Source organism: Tyto alba, unplaced genomic scaffold (assembly GCF_018691265.1).
Source record: "Tyto alba isolate M040663 unplaced genomic scaffold, T.alba_DEE_v4.0 Super-Scaffold_12, whole genome shotgun sequence".
Classification (NCBI taxonomy): Eukaryota; Metazoa; Chordata; class Aves; order Strigiformes; family Tytonidae; genus Tyto; species Tyto alba.
In genome coordinates this window covers 3,478,312-3,492,331 of record NW_024881274.1, presented here as the reverse complement: position 1 = coordinate 3,492,331, position 14,020 = coordinate 3,478,312, and the positions used below count along the sequence as shown (strand labels likewise).

The window sequence follows — 14,020 nt, the reverse complement described above, 5'->3', positions numbered from 1 at the left end:
CCAATATAAATACAACGTTGTGGGATAAACTACTGCCAACTGCAAGCCAAGGAGAGAGGGACTTGACATTTTCTTGGATGAAGAAATCGCGCTGCCATACCAACGGGTCAGTATTGCTTCATACGGCATATGGATACGCATATGAGATCTGAACAGCAGCATTAAGTGAACACTCCTCTGCGTGGCATGAAGACAACTCCTGTTGCCATGGCGCAGGCAGGGCTCTGGCTCTCGAGCATGCAGAAGAGATTCCTATCAGCTCTGCTCCTCCGAGGAACTGCGGCTACCTGCGGGATGCTCCTGCCAGCAGGCTGGGATGAATTGCAGCTGCAGTATTTTTCTCCTGTAGGTAAACTCCAAACCGCCCAGCGTGAGACCTTCGCCGGCTCCAGAAAGCTCAGCAAGTGGGGGAGGAATGTGAATTTCCTGAACCTTCCCGTTCATCTCAGCTGACATATCCCCCCGTTAGCACGCATTGCCCGGATGACAGCAAACCGACAGGTCTTCCAGCTTGCACAACTTTTAGGTTGTGGAGGAGCACAACTCAGGAACATTTGCTTGGGATACGTTCAGAAACCTCTGCCCAGAGCTCCGGGCAGAGCCGCAGCGTCCCGCTCGCTGCGTGCGGTGCCGGCGAGGGCGGTGGCGAATGACGCCCGGGGCGATCTGGTGTGCCAAGGAGGGACGCTGCCTGCAGATGTACAAGCTAAGGGATGACAACATCAACTCCCAACATCTTGCCAGCCTTCTCTCACACTGTCTGCACTGCAACGAGGAACCCCTCTGAAGCTCTGTGAAAGCCCTCCAGCTGATCCTCAGCTGACCCAAGGCCATTTTTGGCTGAGGAAAGCAGGATAAAGCCTCATTTCATTCTTTCTTATTTGTACCAGCCACTTCCTTGCAATCCAACCGTCAAAGTCTTGTGATTTCCCTCTTGACACTTCTAGAGCAGGCGAGAAAGCTGCAATAAGAGGGAAGGCTGGAAAGCCACATCATCACTCAACCTTCCCACTCTTTCCCCAGTCCAGCAGAAGAGACACACCGAAGCACAGGGCGACAGGCGCAGGCTCCAGGGTATCTCTGCAGCCACGCGAGCGGGAAGCCTAAGCGAGCGGACACCGCGCACCGCTTCAGAAATGCCAGAATGCTGCTCCGAGGCCGGCGGGGCAGCAGAACCTCTGCTTGACTCCGTAGGCATCTTCTGCTCCTTCGGGGACCTCTGACCTTCCCAGCATTACGGCGGTCAGACATGAAACAAACTGATGGTTTTGAGGGCAAGTGGCTTAAAGTGACCTCAGGGGATTGATCCCTGCTGCAGCGGGAAAGGTTTTGTCTGGGTAAACCCCGCTTGTTTCTGAGAAGGGCTGGGCTGCTCCTACTCTAAAACAACTGGCTAAATGCAAGAGTTTATGATTTAAGGTGTTATCCAGTAGGCACACAACAATGAGCCTGTGTCCTGCTTCCAGCTGGGACACAGTTAATTTTCTCCCTAGTAGCCGGGACAGTGCTGCGGTTTGGATTCAGTGTGAGAATAATGTTGGTAGCACAGCGATGGTTTAGCTGTTGCTGAGCAGTGCTTATCCTAAATCAAAAGATTTTTCAGTTTCCCGTGCTCTGCCAGCGAGGGGGTGCACAAGAAGTTGGGAGGGAGCGTGGCCAGGAGAGCTGACCCAAACCACCCAACGGCCTGTTCCACAGCATAAGATGTCATGCCCAGTATAGAAACTGGGGGGGGAGTTTGCTGGGGGGCTCATTGCTGCTCAGGCATCGGTCAGCACGTGGTGAGCAATTGCATTGTGCATCATTTTCTGGGGTTTTATTTCTCTCTTTTTGCTATATTAGTTATTATAATCACCATATTATTATTATTATTATTATTATTATTATTATTATTATTATTATTATTATTATTATTATTATTATCATCATCATCATCATCATCATCATCATCATCATTATCATTATCATTATCAAATGTAGTCATTAAACTGTTCTTGTCTCCACTTATGAGTTTTACTTTTTTTTCAGATTCTCCTCCCCATCCCACTGGAGCGGGGAGGAGCGAGCGAGCAGCTGCATGGTGCTTAGCTGCTGGCTGGAGTTGAGCCACAACAGCCAGCTAGATTAAAAAACAAACGACTGACACTTGCAGCATCAAAAAGCAGCAGGGAGTGGCCAGGATGGCCGGATCCTTTTCGTACAGAGGCAGCATCCAAAGCTGTAGTGCTCAGGCAGGGTTTCCACCCACGAGGATGAGGCTCAGCCCTGTGTGTCAGAGGCACAAGATCGACAGCAAGGAACAGCATCCACACGTACCAAAGACCCCAAGGTAGCAAAAACATCAAGGGATTGATTTTTGCAGGAAAATGAGATTCAGAATCAAGCTCTCTCCAAACAGAACAAGCATCAAGAATTATTTTGCTTTGTGTAACACAGATCCGCATAAATATCAGCTTTAGCAAAGCTGCTCCCAGGAAAGTTTAATTCACTGTTCACACGCCCATTACTTCTGGGTGTTAAGTGAGAGCAGTAGGTAACTCTAAAAATGTGGATTTGAAATTGATTGATGACTGCAACTCTGTTAATAAAAAGTGTTTACAAACGCTGACTGTGTTAATCAAGTACAGTCAAATGAGATTTGCTTTGCAACACACTAATTGATGCTTATGGCTTATGATTCACACACTTTGATTTTAATGAAACATTGAACAGGATTGTCAAAGCCATTTTAATTAAAATACACCATATATCACTGTACTCTGCCCAGGCTCAAGCTAACTTTTCAGGACCATGTGTTATAGCACATTTTAGTGGAGTTTATTAAGCTATTCAGAAGAATGGACCTTTTAAAGGAAAAAAGATTTTCATGTTTTTGACTTCTTGGGCTCTCAGTGTCTGAAGAGCCAGGGAAACATTACATGCATTTGCTGGTGATCCCACAGTCAAAATCAGATTATTTGGTATTTTCATTCTCCACTGAACCAGTCAGTCTTAAGCAACATGCACAGTTCTCAAGTCTGGCAAAAAAAAAAAAAAAAAAAAAAAAATCACTTTTTTTAAGACTCTTACAGACATTCAGCCAAGCTGCAAAAGTGACCACATTACAACTCAAACATAGAGAGTGCTAATTTGAAATTTTAAAATCCCCAGAACACCAGAAAAGCATTTATTCATAAGAATCTCATGCCTCAAACTGATGTCTGTCACATTCCTATGCAGGTTACAGCACTGAACAGCAAGGATCCCACTGGCCTGTGGCTCAGGACAGACAGACAGGCAACAAGAAACTTGTTCTTGGAAGCCTGACAATTTTACAGTGAAAAGATGTTATTACAACTACTATGTAAAATATTAAAGTGTCTCACATTCTGGCTAAGAGGTCAGACACAGTCACTTACGATATGAAGAAAATATCCCTTCCCAAAGAGGGATCTTACCTGAAATAAAAATATCAAACAACAATACAAGAATTATATGCTATTTCTAGTCAAAAAATAATGGCAGAATGACCCAAACCAACCAACCAACCATTGGCTATTTGTCCAAAAAAAAAAAAGGTAGTCTCTAAGTAACTACAGAAATAAGAAATAATTGTGTTCACACAGGCTGCAGGCAGCAAGTTGTTCTGACTCACCTCAAACATGTAGAGCAGAAATTAGTAAAACTGAAACATGTTCCTGTTGACTGAGTAACTCCTAGTGAAGGAGAGTTATTAGACACTGAAAGTACTGAGCAAAGTGAACTTGTGAGTGCAAAGCTGAAGAGCAGACTGTCTTCAGAACAATTCTGGTTTGTTTTCAACAAATACACCAAATCCTTGACTGTGTCGGGGCTTTACCTTCCTGCTGATGTCGGTGTTGAAAACGTGGGCAACAATGCTAGCACTAAAAATGGAAGTGTTAAAATGTGTCCCAAAGTCTGGTCCTGTGGTTGAGCTTTGTCTGCCTGTTCCACGGCGATGCTGATGCCTCAATCACATTGCTTGTTGGATTTTTTTTGTCTAAAGGGAAAGCTCCAAGCGTGGCTCAAGAGCATATTAACTCAGTGCTCACAGCACCTGTGACATATTATTTTCTAAATCAAATGCGTGGTTTTGAGGCTGTGAGCACTAAACACAGACAGCAAAATGGACAGTCAAGATTAACGCTACAACTGTTCTAGTCTCCCCCTCCAATAAGCTGGACACGGTGCTGAGAACCTCTCCCACCGCCCGATCCAGCAGTGGGATTACAATCCCCCCCCCCCGACATTACAAACTCCAGCTGTGCAGGAGACAGTGCAGTGGGACTCGCCGCGGCTGGTCTCCAACACACTTCCAAGCACGTGCTCTAACCTTGTGCAAGCAGGAACTCCACCGTGCCCAGATGCCCCTCGGACGCGGCCATCATCAGCGGCGTCCGCCCTTGCTTGTCTGCCATGTTCACATCGGCGCCGTGCGTGAGTAAGAGATCTACAATCTGCAAGACACAAAGTGAGAACACACGTTGTACGCAGAGACCCAGCTGGGAGAAAACCTGAGCCAAGGAAGAGCTGAGTGGTCCCCATGTCTTGAAACCTCACCCTGCAAGGCATGGTGACCTCTGGGACTATTGCTGCAAGATTAGGAGAAGCAGTGGAGGTATGAGGATAGGAAAAATGAACTTTTAAGTCAAGAACATCCCATTTTCTCCCCGAACAGTGAGATAACACACTACTTGAGCAAGAGCTGCCTGTAGTCAGCAAGAGCTTGGGGTGTTTGAAGCACCAATATCACTTCTTCCCACTCCGATCATTCCCCAGAAGAGCTGAGGTTTGTCTTCTCCCTCCAGATTTCAGCAAGATGGAAGGGGTGGCCTCACCCTACGTTTTAGGCCGCCCCGGCGGCGCGAGGAACCTGCTCACCTGCCAGTGGCCCTGTCTCACGGCGCTGAAGAGCGGGACGACCCCGCGGCGGTTGGGCTGTGCCACCGCGGCACCCTGCTCCAGGAGGAGCCGGCACACTTCCAGCTTCCCGCGCCCGGCCGCCGCCGTCAGAGCTGCAGGGGAGAGAAGAGCAGTGAAGGGAAAGAGCCACACTGTCTGCCGAGTTTCTTCCTATCGGAGATGGGTCTGTCGGCTGGATACCAAAGTGATGCTGCCTGAAATGCCAAGCATATCTCACAACAGGCAAAATGAACACAGAAAACTGGTTGGATCAGTACAGTTTTAGCTCTTGTCATTTTAGTTTACTTGAAAGGTCAACTCTTCCACGAAAAGATCTTGTGATGTTCTGGAAAGAGACTGATAGGGACAATCAGCCTTTATTATTTTCTGCAAGTTGCAATGAAACTGGATGAGAACTGCAATAAGCATAAAATAATCTACAGGCATGTGGAACTGAGGCTCAAGGTGTTGCTGCAAAGAAATGTAGAGCCTTGTCACATGAAACCTTCACCATTTCCCTCTGTGCGTCCTGCAGGCTTCCCTACTGCAAAAGCCACAGACTGCAAGACTGAGTGTGTCTCAGTAAGGGCACAATGTCCACAGAAAACACAGGTCTTTAGGTACGTGTTGTCTTGACAAGACCTTCTGCAACCTAGCCTTGACTCATTCCACCATGACTGCAAGAGAGGGATGAAGCTGGAGGCACTGACAGATCATTGCCAGCCACTGGATGTCAGTCAGATTTGTGGCTTTTCTCTGTCTGAACAAGCACAGAGAAGCATAATTCAGATGGAGGACCTGTATTTTTAATATCCCACTTTAGTCTGTAGATCTTTGACACCTAGGGAACAACGGGAAAGCAAAAATGGCATGAGTATCTTCACCTGTTCTCCAAGAGAAATGCTAATTGTGGGCTTTGTTTCTGGCCAGGACTGATCCTACCGGCAAGGGTCTTTGTGCAAAACCAAAACCGCCTCTCATTTCCAGTATCATAGATGCTCACAATATTACAGGTGGGTAGAAGTAACACCTGACAGCTCTTTCCCTGACAAATTGTGCTCTGCTAACTCAGAAAATATGGTTGGGTTAGAAAAGACACATTCAATCTGAAAATAGTTCCAAGTGCAGGACCTGCCTTTGACTTGTCTTTGGTATTAATTTTAGACTTTTTGGTTCCTCCCTCCTCTCCCTAACTTTCTGTGCACTTCAGCACAGCTCCTCTGGCTTAATGCTCTGCTGCTTCTAGTAGGAGTTTGAGCAGAAGGTGGGAGTCTATTTCTAACTGACGTAGCTTGTTTTTTCTTTGAAGTACATTTCTGTGGGATGGCTGATTACGAGGTGTTGATGGGTTTCCAACTGCAACACTGTTAATGGTGGGGGATTTAATTAATTTTCTATTCTGTTCCACATTATGGTTGAGTTTTCTTCTCTTGGGGTTGAGAGACACCAAGAGTTAAAAGAAAAATCATCTCGCTGCCACAAGCAGAACATACTGCAAAATCTATAATCAGATCCATGTGGGTTTTAAACGTAAGCTACAAATATAGAAGGAGGACTGTGTGTAATGTGCACGGCAGAGGGATCGGTATGCAGGGCTTTTGGGTTCTATTTCTAAACCTGCCCGCACTTGAAATGCTGCAGGTTAATTTGAGGTATTTCACGTCAAAATGACTTATGTTTGCAACAAAGAAAATACTGTGAAACACCTAAGTGTTTGGTGTTCACCATGAAATGTTCTTTGGAAAAGACTTCACTGAAACAGGATGATTTGATCCATGGCCATACCCTCCTCCACTCTGCCTTGAAATCCACTCTATCTGGACTGACACGCCTTTTTGCTACTCTGCTCCTCAGGGTAAAAGCAACCGGTGTGGGTATGTAGCTCCAGCCTGTCCTTTGCAGCTCCAACTCAACAGAAGCTTTTGTGCTGCTGTGCAGTCAGACCTTGCTGCTTCAGAAAGGTTCCACTGATGACCTGGAGTTGCTGCCTGCTGCTGAGAGAAACCTATCTAAGCTCGTCTTGTATAATGCACAGATATCTAAGCATCCATCTTCAGAAATGGGAGAGACTCTCCGAGGGGATAAAGGAGCTCAGTCCAGCTGGATCCTAGGAGACCTACTCACTAGTGTACAGCCAGACTTCATCAGTGCCTGTATCTGAACAGAAGGTTGGACTAGATAACCTTGGGGTCCCTCCAACTGCAAGGAGCTGGGCAGTCTGCTGCTGCATGGAATACAGGTGCCTCATCCCCGTCTCTCCAGCCTTCTAACCAAAGTGGCTTTGGACAGTCCCAAGCTCCAGCTCCACTGCTGGTCACCTCAAGCCCAGAGTACTATCCTGGGGCTGGTATCTGGCTGTCCAAGACCAAAATCTCAACTGAACTACTTCGGGAAAAATTCTAGAAATATCTGCTTATTTAAGCCTTTTAGCACTCCTTAGAAGGACTCATCAACCTGTTACTGACACCACCAATGTGCCTTACAACAGCCATTAATCTCCAAAAAACCCACAACACAAGACTGTGTCTGTGTGTTGAAAGAAGATTGGAAAAGCCAAGGACAGGTGATGAGAGGAAATGAGAGAAATGGAAACGGTTTTGTTTGAAGTTTTACTGTGAGCCAGAGAACTCCCGTGGCCCCACATGAGCAAGGTGAGTCCGCCAAGCCCAGCCAAGGAGCAATGACCAGGATCCTGGGCTGGAAAACAGGAACGTTCATTTTGCAGCTTTTCCATGAGGACGCAGTGCCAGGAGAACAACTCACTGTGCAATAACAAAATCTTGGCATAAACGCCACGAAAACAATTGCTGCATTTCTCAAAACACGGCTCAAACAAAACCTGAGACAAGTTTCAGGTGTGGACGTGCTCCCCTCCGTCAGCAAGTATCAGACAAGCCACCATCTCCAACACCAGGGATCTGCAACAGCACATTCTGCCTCTGCTGTTGTACAGAGCATGTCTGTTTTCCTACAGAAAAAACAACTTTATCTGGAGAAGGAATCATTAAATTGCTCCTATATGGCACGTGTATCTGTTTCACAGCCTGGCAGCATGACAAATGCAGTTTGATGGAGTCGTTCTTTGCACCTCCAACTCTGATGGAGTTATTACAAGTGACTCAGATACTTTTGTGCTGGGTTTTGATATTAGTCTTGTCCCAGAGGGAAATATTCCATCTGGAGTTGGCTATAGTGTGCTGTCAGCAATTCCTAAACTTATGATGTAACTTGGCATTGCCATTTGGATGATATCAGGCTGATATCACTAAGCCAGGCAGTCAGCTCTGCTCTGTGGAAGATTAGATACACAAGCAACAAGTGTCAAAAAACAGACAAGACGTGATTCAGATTTTTAGAGCAGATTGCTATTTTTAGGTGGAAACCAGCATTTCTCTTCAAATTTATCAAAACTTGCCATTTACTTTTGGGAAAATAATAGTAAAACAATGTGAAAAGGAATCTCGAGAGCCAGGGGGAGTGAGCAGCTGTGTGGTGCTCAGTTGCCCTCTGAGCTCAAACCACGACACATATACTATTGTCCTGCCTGTGACAGGGCAAAAGACTGCTGAATTCAGTGGCTGCATCATTTTTGCTCATTTTCCCATCTTACCTACCACCAATTTTAATGGCATGTATGGGTATTCCTTTGAGATGGCTCCTCAATTTGTGTGCAATTTGCAAATCACAAATCCACTTTCCCAATTATCCCAGTTACACAGAAACCCCTCTCAGACAGACAAAACTCCCAGATGTCTGTGTAAGTCCAGATTTTGGAATTTCCAGGGGGAGAGGTATGGGAAGGGGGACAAGAGAGATGGAAAAGGCTTCTGCTGAATTGTCCTTGAGGCAATGGGCAGGCTGGGAACAGCAGAGCTGCCCAGGACACAAGGAAAGAGGAAAGAGAAGAGCTGGACTTTGCCAGGGGAAGAGTGTGGTGCTCAGCTTTCAGGCCAGAGAGCCTGGCCGAGCGGGAGAGAGCAGGACAGTGCGCCCTGCGAAGGCAGAGCTCCAGGGATGGGCAGGGTTAGACACCAGCTCAGGAAACACCTATGGCTTTGTATCAGGCTTAGCTAGCTCGGCCAGACAACCCAGGACTATCTCACCTCAGGGAGCGTATCTGTAGTATTTGATGCCGCCCATGAGGTTACATTTCACGGAAACATCTCAGTGGCTTTTGATCAAATTTTGAAGGTACCTGGATCACCACCCTATTTACAAGTTAGCCCTCAGGACCCAAACACCAGAGAGCATTTTGGATGAACCATCTCTGGCCTGGTTACCACTGTGAACTGTGAGCTCACCAACAGCAAAGCCCTTGTCCTATTACCAATGCTCAGTCATTTCATTTGACTAATTCCATATCCAATTCCTTTTTTCTCCCATGATACCCTAGGGGCACTTTTAAATTGCTTACTTGTGTATGTTGAGCTTATTTCTGCTAATAATGGCACAATGGCCTTGCTACTCAGTTATGTCCCTGTGGGTGCAGGAGCTGACTCCCTCCCTAATGCCCCACGAGGGGCCCAGAGCAGCCCAGCCACCCGCCAGGCTCCCTGCCCGGACAACTCATCCCTCCAGTTTTGTCCTTTAAAGCTCAGGGGCAATCCTTTCTGATAGACTCCATTCAATACAAGGCTCTAATAAGGCTACATTTTCAAGTGTATAGTGTACAAATCAACTCAAATTACAACCCAGCTTTTTCCTGCCCCCACCTCTAACCAGGAACAGCCTGACCAAAGACCAAGCCACATGTCAGCCACTGCCTGTACCCTTGGATCGTGTCATTTTTAAACAAAGCTGACAGAATCAAAATCAGTGCTCCGTTACCCAGACAGGAACATTACCTTGGTGTATTAACTTGACAGGAACATTACCAGTGATGCAAGGAGATTAGTGAGTTGAGTACAAAAGACAGTGGATAATATTTATGAGGTCACTGGAGTTAAAAGCTAACAACTCCAAGTTTTAATATCTCAAGAAATGGACATGATAGTGCATTTCGTATCTGTGGAGAGGAAGGGGTGAATGGCTGCTTTTGTTCTGGTAGAAGTTTAGAAAGCAGTGATTCTGTATTATACCCATCAATACAAAAATACAGTATTGCAAGAAAGGACATTTGTTTAATTACCAGGTGCTAAATACTAATAAGTTTTCAGAAAATCAATGGATAATTTAACAGTCATGGTGCTGCACGTATCAGGGGGGAGAGAAACAGGGAGATGCTCTGGATAAATATACCCAATATCAAGAGAGAAAGAGCAGAATTTTGTGTCCATCTCACTTAACATGAGATGTTTCAGAGGAATTAGTGTCCTGGCTGTCAGAGATGCTGCATGCCTGCACGCTCCTGGAAAGTGCCAGGACCTGCAGAAGCTCAGGATTTTCAAACCCCAAACTTCTCTGTTTTACTGAAGTTGTAGTGCAGGCTCCACCCTGGCACCTGTGAATCACCTGAAATCAAATGAGAGGAACTGATTGATCCTTCTCCCTTTATCAAAACAATGCCGGGGGTCAGGGATGTATCAGGTGATGGGGAGACCACAAATACAAACACAAACATGCAAGAAGCAGCTACAGCATCTACAGAAATCACCTGTCTCTCCCCAAAGGCTGTCAAAGCTGTTGATTTGTGCTCGCTCCACCTCCTCTTCATCTTTTTCTGGAAGATCGAGCAGGTAGGAGACAATCTAAAACAAAATGACATGTCAGCTCATGAACTTGAGCGTTATATATAAACTGCTGACATCTTAACACAAGCTGCTCTACACAGAGGAGAAAGAACAGTCTCTGCCTGGCACCCTGAGCTCAAGTAAATTTTCTTTCCGAGATCAATCACTGAACCTGCTGCCCTGTACGAGCAAAAAAAACCCGACCCAAGTGACTTGATATGAGTGCACATGATGAGCCTCTGCAGCACCAGTTCCTTATCGCTGCGTCTGTTCTGCTACTCGTGGCCTGGCCAGTGCAGCTCCAGCGAGCAGGCACCCGTGGGCCCGTCTGTATCGACTCTCACCTCGAGGGGTGTAATGAAGATGATTGTCCCCTTTCACTGCTGGGGAAACTGAGACATGGGCAAGTGATGTAATGGTTACCATCATTAGCTTCTTCATTATCTTAAACTCTAGCCAAGATGAAGTTACTTACAGAAACTATTAGCTCCTTTCTAGCAAATACCTTTTTTAAGCAGGCTGCTAAAAAGATTTCCACTATGTTTTTCTTCCAGCTGTGGATGCTTGAAACCCCAGAGAAGCAAATTAACTTCTTTAAAGGGTAAATTAAAGGATTTAATTGACTGAAAACTGGCAGAAAATGTCAGTGTTTGTATCATGATGCAACAAAGCAAGAGGCTAAGAAGAAAATGGAGATTTTACTTTAGTGACTGAAGGACAAAAACATTTTTCTCATTCTAGGAGAAACAATTATCTGCTGGGGTCTAGGCTACAACCAACATTTTCTGAGTATCTGGGAGGAAGCTGTGCCTGCTCCTCTGCCTGGAGGCACAGACTGAGGGAGGCAGCAGCACAGGGATTCTGGTGATGAGTGCTACCTTCCCGTGCCCTGCAAGTGATGCTCTGGTGCTAAATGGGACACTGGGAATGACAGTGGCATTGGGGGGGGGGGGCGGAATCAGAAACCCAGGAGAGTGACTATGTGGATGATGCTGTTGAAGATGCCCATGGTACTTCCACAGTAGATGCCTTGTGTCTGTGCCGCTGCCTCAATGGGAGAGTGGGAGCTTGGTGTGACAAACCCCTCTGTGCACTCGGCTGACCCCCAGCCGGGTGCTGTGCTGCTCAGTGGATCTTGTGTTGCCCGACCAAAGCGTAAAGCTAAGTCTATCACGGTTATGCTAGGGTATAAACACAGCAAGGACTCCAGTGTGGCTCCACTAGTGATTAAGATCACTTTCTAAACATGCTAAATACTCGTTTTATCACTAAAGTTGGAGAAAAACAGCAAAGTAATAATCAGGTTGCATCTGCTATGACTGCAAGCACCTCAAAACAGGGGCTTGTAGTATTTTCTTAAGCAGCCATGTACCTTTTATGGTAAAACAGAAATATTAAACAATTCCAAAACTCCTTTCTATACATTATAAAGGTGACCAGTATTATCTGGGGGGAAATTCCCATTTAAGCAGTTCTGTGCCCTGTTACAAATTATGTCCTCGGTCTGCAGATCTTTAGGGTTTTGAAGCCACATCTGCTTCCAATTGGTTCAACTCACAGTCACTTAGCTAATAAGAATTTCCCAGCTTTTTTTAATTAGCTTCTCTGATCTGAGCACATTACCTATGTTTTCATGGATTAGGCTTAACAAAAGCAAAATCTAAACTCAAGTAAACGAGAGGAGCTCAATTTAGCAAAGAAATCAACCAATGCAAAAATCCTGAAAGACTTCTTCTTGGTAGGAAAAACACACATCATTTTCCACATCACAAATCTTTATCAGTACAATAGGAGGAGGCTCTTCAGCTCTTCTCTCCTGACAACATACAGTCCAAAGATACATGGTCTCACACTCCCCTAACAGCGCTGGAGGAGCAGCATAAGCAAAATGCTGTTTATCCACCCTTGCTTAAAGGTTTATTCCAACAACTTAAAGGCTTGACGCTTCCTCTCTTGGATGCCTGCCCAGACCATAGGGTTTGCCAAGGGATCTGTGAACCCCACTGCCTGGGATAGGACGGGGAGGAAGAGTAGGACAGAGGTACTGACTCTGCTTCCAAGACCCTCTTTGGTCGACGTTTTGGCTAGGAAACACAGGGAACCCTTGGTTTGCCACCCCGCAGAGGCAGTGCTGTGCTGGTAGGTCTCACCTCGGTGTAGCCCATGCTGGCCGCAGCGATCAGGGCCTGCTGGATGGCGTGGCTCTTCTTAAACACTCCCTGCTGTTGCCCAGCCATGGTCCAGTCGCACTGGATCAAGAACTTCACCACCTCCAAGTGTCCTCTGAGAGCCGCGTGAACCAGAGCGCACTGACCGTTTTTGTCCAAATGATCCACCTTGAAGAGAGATGACAAAATACAGTTAAGGAAGATCATGGGCAAAACAACTTTGTTTCTTCAGAGTTTCCAGTCCCGGTTTCAAAATGATGCCACGTGTGCAATATGTGCATTTTTCTGGTAAACTATCCCTTCCATGACCAGAAAGCAACCATTCCCAAAGCAACTCTGCCCCAGGCTTAGGCATCCTCTTCACCACAAGTGTTTGCTTTGGGTAAGTTACCATTATTTTTTCAGCTTTCTGCAGTTGTTTTCAGACTCAAAGACTGCAAAAGCATTTTTCCCTTTGTGTTTCGAAGTCCAGCAACTGTGTTTTCTTGTGGACTGAAGTCATACACACTGGTTATCATCTCCTTTATCCAAATCCAAGAAAGTAAAATCAGCTTGTTTTCCAGACACCGTTTCTTTCAAGAGACACAGAAGTGCCTCAGCCTGCAGTTGAATGCACGATGCAAACCCAACGCAGGCAGAAGTCAACAGGAAACAGCGATTGCACTTAGCAGCCCTGTAGGAACTTATTTGGGTGGCTTTTCAGGACAGGGCACGGTTTTCACTCCATGTCTGGATACACCAGCTGGGATTTCTAGGTCCTATCCCAATACCAGTAACTTGGAGAAAACAGGACAGGCAGATCAGCTACTGTCCTCCTCCTGGTTAATCTCTTCAGTGCTCTGCAACATATTATTTGAATACATTCTACTACTAATAATTATAGTTATATAGTACATATGAGAAATATTATAATACATCAATATTATGAATATAGTAATATTTCTAATTTCTTAACTTCTGCAGCAGTCAGTGTTGCAGTTTTCTATGCCAGAATCAAACACTTCAGACTTCAAATTAAACCCAGCTAGTTTCAGGTATTTCCTCGATACACTTAGGGGTACTCAAGGAAAGCTGTGAGTAGCAGGACTTTTTCATTGCATCCTGTAGCCCAAATATTCCTGTTTTCAGAGACAGAATGCTTTTCTTACCAACAAGTGTCAGGGAGTCACCCACCTCTCTCAAAATATCCCAGCAAAAGCAGAATTCTTTTTTGCCTTCATACTGGCCTCGCATTACTATAGCCAACACAGCAAGATCTAAACGGGACCCTCAATCATCCCG

At 45.8% G+C, this 14,020-nt stretch overlaps 1 protein-coding gene across 13 annotated transcripts in view; it reads right to left on the bottom strand.

Moving 5' to 3' along the window:
• TANC2 (tetratricopeptide repeat, ankyrin repeat and coiled-coil containing 2) overlaps positions 1 to 14,020 on the bottom strand; it is a 281,670-nt gene that overhangs the window by 11,772 nt on the left and 255,878 nt on the right. For all 13 annotated transcript variants that reach the window (XM_032996633.2, XM_032996632.2, XM_032996634.2 and 10 more), the window contains 4 exons: positions 12,722 to 12,907; positions 10,496 to 10,589; positions 4,882 to 5,015; positions 4,334 to 4,457 (listed from right to left, as the gene is read on the bottom strand). In XM_032996633.2, coding sequence (XP_032852524.1) covers positions 4,334 to 4,457; positions 4,882 to 5,015; positions 10,496 to 10,589; positions 12,722 to 12,907 — 538 coding nt within the window. The remainder of the gene's footprint in view (positions 1 to 4,333; positions 4,458 to 4,881; positions 5,016 to 10,495; positions 10,590 to 12,721; positions 12,908 to 14,020) is intronic.